Source organism: Mus caroli, chromosome X (assembly GCF_900094665.2).
Source record: "Mus caroli chromosome X, CAROLI_EIJ_v1.1, whole genome shotgun sequence".
In the NCBI taxonomy this organism is placed as follows: Eukaryota; Metazoa; Chordata; class Mammalia; order Rodentia; family Muridae; genus Mus; species Mus caroli.
In genome coordinates, this window is record NC_034589.1 from 148,017,997 (window position 1) to 148,027,315 (window position 9,319).

General features: G+C 38.3%; 1 protein-coding gene across 6 annotated transcripts in view; it reads left to right on the forward strand.

Moving 5' to 3' along the window:
- Bclaf3 (BCLAF1 and THRAP3 family member 3) overlaps positions 1-9,319 on the forward strand; it is a 60,863-nt gene that overhangs the window by 39,681 nt on the left and 11,863 nt on the right. For all 6 annotated transcript variants that reach the window (XR_003835725.1, XM_029473527.1, XM_021153480.1 and 3 more), the window contains one exon: positions 3,889-4,041. Coding sequence is in view for 5 of the 6 variants with exons in the window: in XM_029473527.1 (XP_029329387.1) it covers positions 3,889-4,041 (153 nt within the window). In the remaining variant the exon portion in view is untranslated. The remainder of the gene's footprint in view (positions 1-3,888; positions 4,042-9,319) is intronic.

The following is a 9,319-nucleotide window of genomic DNA, read 5'->3' on the forward strand; positions in this document are numbered from 1 at the left end:
TCCACCCTTGAGCAAGCAGGTTCCAGGCTGGGGGAAGGGAGGCCACAATTTCCCTGTGTATTCCATTGCACACCATGATAATGGGTGTGCAAATACCTCTGTAGTGAGATTTTTTTGGAGTGGTATGACTAGGTCACATGGTAGTCTGTTTCTAATTTATTTATTTATTTATTTATTTTATTAGATATTTTCTTTATATACATTTCAAATGCTATCCCAAAAGTTCCCTATACCCTCTCTCCGCCCTGCTCCCCTACCCACCCACTCCCACCTCTTGGCCCTGGCGTTCCCCTGTTTTGGGGTATATAAAGTTTGCAATACCAAGGGGCCTCTCTTCTGTTTCTAATTTTTTGAGAAAATTCCAGAGTGATTTCTAAAGTGTATATACCAATTTACCTGTCTACTAGTGGGTCTCTTTACCTATAACCATACTAGTATTTGTTGTCTTTTGTATCTTTGATGATGGTCTGTCTCAGTGGAGGGAGGTGAAGTCTTAAAAAATAGCAGTTTTTAAAATTTTTATGTATCTAGACACTTGCTGCATGTATGTCAATAGACCATGTACATACAGTACTTATGGAAGCCAGAAGGTGGTGTCCAATTCCCTGGAACTAGAGTTATAGACAGTTGTAAGCTGTTGTATGGATGCTGGGAACCAAACTCTTGTCTTCTGGAAGACCAGCCAGTCCTTTTTAACTCTAATCCGTCTTTCCAGTCAGTCCTTAGAATAGTTTCAAGTTACAGTTTACTAATGACTAAGTATGTTGACCATTTAAAAAGTGTTTTCTAGCCATTCCTGCTTGTTCTTTTAAGAACACTCTGTTTAGTCCCTTAGCCCATTTGGGATGTTTGTTTTCATGGAGTTTAGATGTTTGAATCTCCTTATATATTCCTCCTTATATATTCTAGTTAATAATCCTCTATCACATATGTAGCTGACAGATTTCTTCTCTCATTCTGTGTGCAGCCTCTTTATTCAGTTAATGGTTTCTCTTGCTATACAGAATCTCATGAGATTCTACTTATCAGTTGTTGGCCTTATTGCCTGTGCTATTGGAGTTCTATTTAGAAAGACCTGTATACCTATATGTTGAAAATCCTTATGGCTATATGTTAAAGTATAATCTTTACTTTTTCTTTTCTTTTTTTTTTTTTTAAAGATTTATTTATTTATTATTATATGTAAGTTCACTGTAGCTACCTTCAGACACTCCAGAAGAGGGCGCCAGATCTCGTTACGGATGGTTGTGAGCCACCATGTGGTTGCTGGGATTTGAACTCTGGACCTTCAGAAGAGCAGTCGGGTGCTCTTACCCACTGAGCCATCTCACCAGCCCTAATCTTTACTTTTTCATTGAGCAGAGTCAGGGTTCCAGGTCTTATATTTGTAATCTATTGGAGTTGACTTTTGTGCAGGGTGAGAGATAGTATAGGGCTAAGTGCCTGCATCAAAAAAATTGAGAGATGACAAATAATGCAGCTTAAGGCCTTGGGGTGGGGGGAACAGAGCAAACTGATTAAAGAAGTAGAAGAAAAGAAATAATTAAGATCAGGGTGGAAATAATGAAACAAAACCAAACAAAAATGCAAAGAATCAGTAAAACAAAAAATTTGTTTTTTGAAAAAATAAACAAAATTGATAAACCCTTAACCAGATTTAACTCAAAGGAAGAGAACACCAATTTATAATACTAGTTATGAAAAGTGAGACATGAAAATAGTTATCAATGAAATAAAAGCTATAAGGATATACCTTAAAAACCTATATTCTATTAAAAGGAATGGGTGAATTTCTAGATGCATCTAACCTACCAAAATTAGACCAAGATGAAATAAATAAGTTAAAATGACAAACCAATAAGATTGATAAAACAATAAAATTTCTCATAACCAAAAATCTTCAATGCCAGATGATTTAATTGAAGAATTCTATTAGACCCTAAAAAAAAAACCTACCACCAGTGCATTCAAATTATTTTACAAAGTAGAAAAGAACCAGTGTGCTTCTAAGCTCTTTGTATAAAGCCGATATTGTGCTAATACCAAAGTGGACAAAGTCAACAACAACCAATATAGAGAGGAAGGAAGGAAGGAAAAAAGAAGGCCCAATTTGTCTGATGGACATTGATGTAAAAGTTCTCACTACTTGCATATTGAATTCTGTCTTAAATCAAAAACGTACTTGTCATGGTCATGTTGCCTTCATTCTAGGGATACTGGGATAGTCCAATAAATACAATTCACTGCATAAATAAATACAAAGATAGAAATCACATGATCATCTCCATAGATGTTAGAATGGCCATAGGGAAAATCTAAAATCCCTTATGGTAAAAATCATGGGGATTGGGGGTGTGAGTTGCTGAAGAGATAGCTTAGCAAAGATCACTCAATCCTTTTGGAGAGGAGGTCTTGTTTGTTTTCCAGCACCTAGTAGTTTACAACCATCCATAACTCCAGTTACAGAGGATTCTGTTTTGGCCTCTGAGTGTACTGTATATATGTAATGTAAACATAACATAAATAAATCTAAAGAAAAATAAGTAATGAAGAGATTAGAGATAGAAGGAATATACCTAATCATGATAAAGGCATTATGTCTCAAACCTAGCCAGCATCATACTAAATGGAAACAAGTCAAAGCATTCCCAGTAAGATTAGAACAAAGCAAGGGTGGCCACTCTTTACTGCTACTTTGTATTATGCTTGAAATCTTTGATAAAGCAATAAGACAAGAAAAGGAAAATAAAAGGGATACAACTAAGAAAAGTCAAAGTATTCCTTTTTGAAATGATATAATTAGAGACCCTGGATAAATCTCAGAACTGAGAAAACACTTTAGTGTGGTGGCAGAATGTAAAATTAGTATGCAAAAGTTAGTAGTCTTCTTATATACCAATTACAAGCATACTAAAAAAAGAAATCAGTAAATTAATTCAGAGCAGCCACACAAAAAGTACCTGACAATAAACTTAATCAAGGAAACAGAAGACTTCACTGTGAATGTTTTAAGACAATGAAGGAAAAAAGTGAGGAAGATACTAGAGGATGGAAAGAGTTCATATGCTCATGGATCATGTTCAATACTGTAAAATCGACAGTCCTTCCAAAAGCAGTCTACAGATTCTACGGACATTCTTCATAACTGTGGAAAAAACAGTCTTAAGATGTATCTAGAGGCACAAAAGACCTAAGGATAACAAAAACACTTTTGAACAAAAAGAATAGTGCAGGAGGTATCAACATATGTAATTTTAGGCTATACTGCAGAGCCCAAAAATAGTAATAAAAAGAGCATGATACTTGTAAAAAATAGACACAGATCAATGGAATAGAGGACCTGGATATAAGTTCACGCTACCTGAATTTTTATTAAGATACCAGAAATAAATACTGTAGAAAAATAGTATCTTCCAACAAATGGATCTGGGAGACTTAAACATCAACATGTAGAAGAAGAAAACTAAATCGACTTTGATTTTTGAGACAGTGTCTCATTGAGCCAGGAATTCAACAATTTGGATAGGCTGGCTTACCAATGAACTCCAGGGGTCTGCTTATCACTACCTCCCTATCCTAACACTTATCATTGGTATTGTCAGGTAGATGAAATCTAAACTCAAGTCCTTATTCTTGCTTAGCAAGCACATTACTGATTGAGCCATCTTTCTAGCTCCATTACTAGCAATTAAAAAGAACTATTTTCTATATAGCAAAATTTTAAAATATAATACAGAGAAGTATACTTTAGTGCAGGTATTAAGGCCTTTTTAAAATACACATAGTGCCTAGAATCAAGGGCTATTTTGAATGTTATTCTCCTGCCTGTTATAGAATAGATTTGGAAATTGTATTTTTAACATTTGATTCTCTTTGGATCCTTTACAGAACTTTTTGGGTGGCAGATTCCAGCCTCATTATAAATCACACCTGGTACAGAAGAGCATGTATATTCAGGCTAAATACCAGCGCTTACGGTTTGCTGGACCAAGAGGATTTATTACCAATAAATTCAGAAACAGATTTCTGAGGAAAAAAAAGGTTAGTTTGGTAAATACTTTAAAAATACTGAATAACTTTAAATGTTTGCTAGATATTTGGGGTTTTCATCTCGTTTAAGAAACAACCTGCTAGACAGTGGTGGTGCACGCCTTTAATCCCAGCACTTGGGAGGTCCAAAGGCAGGCAGATTTCTGAGTTTGAGGCCAGCCTGGTCTACAGAGTGAGTTCCAGTACAGACAGAACTACACAGAGAAACCCTGTCTCGAAAAACCAAAAAGAAAGAAAGAAAGAAAGAAAGAAAGAAAGAAAGAAAGAAAGAACGAACGAACAACAGAAAGAAAGAACAACCTAGATTTTCAAAATTATCTTATTGTATGATTGTTGAATGAAAACTTCAAGAGTAATGTTGATAGAATGTTGTTGTAAAACTATTTAAGCTTAAAAATGTTTTTTTTTGTTTTTTTTTTTTTTGTTTGTTTGTTTTTTTTTTTTTTGCCAGTTTACCTGAAACAATTTGAACATGCCGGCTTGTGGTATAACAAAACTTAACTTTTCCTTGGGAGACACAACACACACACACACACACCCTATCCACCTCAGATGAGGAACCCACATCAGAACAAAATACAGATCCCATTAAAGTTTCACTTAGGGAGCCAGTGAATTTTATTGGGGTTACTTATGGGATCAGAAATGACTCAAATATAGCTGCATCACCAAAACCTACCCAGCATGGAAGGAAAAGCTGGAAACGTGGAGCACTGCACAGTCCTGCACTGCAGGAAGGTCAACAGGTTGGAAAATATTTTTCCAGATGTCTTTAGTCAAAACCTCCAGGCAGCTAGGCTGGTTTCTTCCAGTTAGCTGATCTGGTCTCAGAATCTTTGAAGCTCTTCTCCTCTTACCTGGTCTGAGTCATGAGGCTTACCTTGTCTGAGTCATGGCAGCACAGCTCCCATCTAAGAGCCATTTTTGCAACTCAGCTTTCTTCCATCTGAGAGGGACTTATTGTTTACTCTGACAGGAAGAGGCCTGGTGCATCTGATCAGTTTCAGGGACTTCCTGAAACAGTAGTGAATTGTTTACCTCCTGCTCAAGGAGCTTCCATGAAGGATAGAATATCTTTTTTTTGTTTTTGTTTTGTTTTGTTTTGTTTTGTTTTGTTTTGTTTTGTTTTGTTTTGTTTTTGAGACAGGGTAGCTCTGTGTAGCTCTGGCTGTCCTGGAACTCACTCTGTAGACCAGACCGGCCTCAAACTTAGAAATCCACCTGCCTCTGCCTCCCAAGTGGTGGGATTAAAGGCGTGTGCCACCACCGCCCAGCTGGATGGAATATCTTGGCCTCAGAGAAAACTATAATACAGCATAGCTCTTTGAATGTTGTATTTTAATATTTTTGTTGTGTAGTTAGTCTTTAAAATGAACATTTAAGTAAAGGCTCTGAATGGCCTATAATATAACAGTTTTACAGTTAGAGGCCAGAGCAATGTGGGTGTCTGTTTCCTGTTGTCTTTCATGGTTATTCTGACACTGTGATGGCATCCAAGTACACTGGAGTTTGAAAAATCAGGATCAACTCTGGGCATTATGGCACTTCAGCATGGGGAATGCAGAGGAAGGAAGATGACCACAAGTGGAGGCCAAAAGCTTGCTGTTTACTACTTTTCATTGTCTAATATTCTTTTACTTAGACATATTCTTCTGGACTCTACTTCCCTTTTTAAATAAAGCATTTTAATTAATTAATTTGTTCTTTGACAATTTCATACATTTATGTAATGTATTCTTTTCCTCACTTTCTCTTAGCTCCCTCCTACTTCTACCCTCTTCTCTCTCCTCTTCCCACATGTCTCCTTTATCACATTCATACCTTTGTTTTGTTTGCTTGGTTGTTTTGTTTTGTGTGTGTGTGTTGATTTTAAACCAAGATTATCTCTGTGGCCACAGCCTTGGAGCTGTCGGTTGGAGCCTCATGGGCTCACCAGTTAGCAGACAACTGAAGGTAATGATCTCTTCCCCAGAACCCATCAGTTGCCAGTAGTTCAGCTGGGAGGGTTTCTTAAGTTACTTTTCTTTTGCTGTAACAAAGTACCATGACCAAGACAACTTACAGAAGAAAAAAAATATTTAAAGCATACAGTTTCAGAGAGTTAGTGTCCATAGCCATCCATCATGGCAAGGAACATGGCAGTAAGTAGGCAAGCATGGCACTGGGGTAGTACCTAAGGGCTGTTCCAACAATGCCATACCACCTAATCCTTCCCGTATAGTTCTACCAACTTAACAGAAGTGACTTATATGGGAACTTGTAAGGGCCATACTCATTCAAACCACTACAAAGGGGTAGGGTCCTATAAGCCCTCTTCTGATCCATGATTGGCTGTTGACAGTCCTGGTCTTGTGCAAGCTCAGTGCAAACAGCTGTAGCTACTGTGAAATCCATTTTTGCCATGGCTTTATCATGTCCTGAAGGTAGCATTTGCAGCCCTTCTCCCTATTATCTTGCTCTGACATTCTTTCCACACACTCTTCCAGCATTGCTTGTGCCTTAGAGGGGTTGGCATAAATTAATGTCCTGTTTTTGAATACTCACCCATCTTTTTGAAACATCTTTTCTATCATTCTCTGTGCAGAAAAGCGTCTCTGATCAAAGCTGGGAATATCATTTGTCTATAAGTATAAACACATATAGATTTCAGTATAGTGCCATGTTAATTTTAACTAAACAAAATAGTAAGCCCTGTCCCAGGACTTAGGACCTTCCCAGCCATAGGTTTTTGACATGGTTTATAGTACTAGACTTGTATTCTGGCCTATGGAGTGGTCTTCAAATCCAGCCCAAGAACACTTATTTTACCTTATAACAATTGTACTCCTATTGTACCAGTGGACACATCTTGCCTTGCCAATTTACATTGCAGCATACAGAATCCAAAGCTGGTAAGACCACTGATGCCTTACTGCCCTCACAGCCAGTATAGCAGGATCCAGCACTATGAAATCTAGCCATCGGGGAGAAAAACATTCAGCTCAGTTACAGCTTGCTTTCTGTATGTCTGGTAACCAAGGTCTTTAGCAATAAGATCTTGTCATCTAGTTCTGGTAGGCAACCAAGAGGTATGGTAATAGCTTGTATTGTTGTGAGAGAGTCTCTGAGGCTTCTCTGGCCAACAATTAGTAAGGACATTTCCCATACCTGGCACTGGGATTTTTGTTTGATAATCAGTGACTTTTAGAAGCAGTGTTATACAGCTATAGATAATACCCTTCCACTGTTAACATTTTTTGTTTGTTTGTTTTTTTGAGACAGGGTTTCTCTGTATAGCCCTGGCTGTCCTGGAACTAACTTTGTAGACCAGGCTGGCCTCAAACTCAGAAATCCACCTGCCTCTGCCTCCCAATTTCTGGGATTAAAGGTGTGTGCCACCACACCTGGCTTCACTGTTAATATTTTTAATTGGCTTACAAAGCAAAGATTTCCATATCTTTTTATAAACTAAACTCTAATTCCTGTTTCTTAGTATTATATGTGTGTTGATTTTTGTCTCTTTCAGTCTGGCTACTGACTGTGCCTGTGAGCAAGATTGAGATAGGCTTTTATAGTTTTGTTTAAACAAAGTCCAACTCTTGAGTGTAGCATGAAATTAGATACCCTACTATTATATAGCATGCTCCATAACAATTGAACTCCATTTTTCTTAACCTTTGGGGAAAGGAATGAGATATGGCAGCTAATATCTTTGCCAGGTTTGAACTGAGACCTTTAGGTTATCCCTCTAGCATGTGCTACTTTGAAACTACATCCCATGTGGGAAAATTGATGACTGGTCCCATCAATCTTATTTTACCTCAGTCTTTATGCCCTAAAAAGAATGAAGTCTAGAATCATTTGTTTCTGCTAATAGTGACTCCCATTTTCTTTAAGGACACTTTGCTCAAATGGGGCTACTGAGTGCAGGGTACCATTCATATCATTTTGTGTGGTATTGGAGATAAAACTCTGGAACTTACATATGCTGAGCCACACCTGTAGCCTGCAGTTATATCATTTAATGTACTAAGTTTTGGCATCAGAGGGAACTTCAAAATTCTGCCCTAGAGACACCTTAATCTAACTAACGTCTTGTACTGGTTTGAATGAAAGTGGTCCCATGGGTTTTGAGGTTTCAAAAGCCCACACCAGGCACCGTGTCTTTTTCTGTCTGCTGCCTATTAATCAGGATGTAAAGCTCTCAGCTCCTGCTCTAACACCATGTCTGTCTGCTTCCCACCATAATAATAATAATGGACTAACCATTTAAAACTGTAAGCAGGCCCCAATTGCTTGCTTTTATACTTTCTTTTATAAGAGTTGGCTTGGTTGTGGTATCTCTTTACAGCAATAGAACCGTAGCTAAGACATACCTCACATTTTAACTTTCTGCAGTGTTAGAAAAGCCATTCTTTAAGCAGTTAGTAGACTACCACATGGATTAATTAATTGATGCATGATTAACTAAATAGGGTAGGTGCCATAAAATTAGAGCTAGAATTACTTATTACCATATACCTGGTCTATGAGAAAGTATTTTTTAATTAATTATGTTATTTATTTACATCCCAAATGTTGTCCTCTCCCAGTCCCTCCTGCCAGAATTCTTTCCCCATCCTCCATCCCTTTAGCTCTGAGATGGTGCCCCCGCCCCCGCATTCCCCACCCTGGGGCATCACATCTCTACAGGATTAAGTTCATCCTCTCTCACTAATGCCACACAAGGCAGCCCTCTGCTACGTGTGTGCCATTGACCTCTTACCAGCCCATGTGTGCTCTTGGTTGGTGGCTCAGTCTCTAGGAGCTTCCGGGGGTCCTCGTTAGTTGACACTTGTTTTTCCTATGGGGTTTCCATCCTCTTTAGTTCCTTCAATCCCTTCCCTAGCTCTTCCAGAGGGCCCCCTGACCTCTGTCCAATGCTTGGCTGTGAGTATCTCCATCTGTCTCAGCTGATGGTAGAACATTCCTAAGGACAGACATGCTAGACTTCTGTCTACAAGCACAGCATAGCATCAGTAATAGTGTTAGGGATTGGTTCCCACCCATGGGATGGATCCCAAGTTGGGCTAGTCACTGGTAGGCTATTCCTTTAGACTCTGCTCCATTTTTGTCCCTATATTTCTTTTAGACAGGAACAATATTGGGCCAGAAGTTTTATAAGTGGGTTAGTGTCTTAGTTCCTGCACAAACATCATGACCAAGAAGCAAGTTGGGGAGGAAAGGGTTTATTCAGCTTACCTTTCCATATTGCTATTCATCACCAAAGGAAGTCAGGACTGGAACTCAA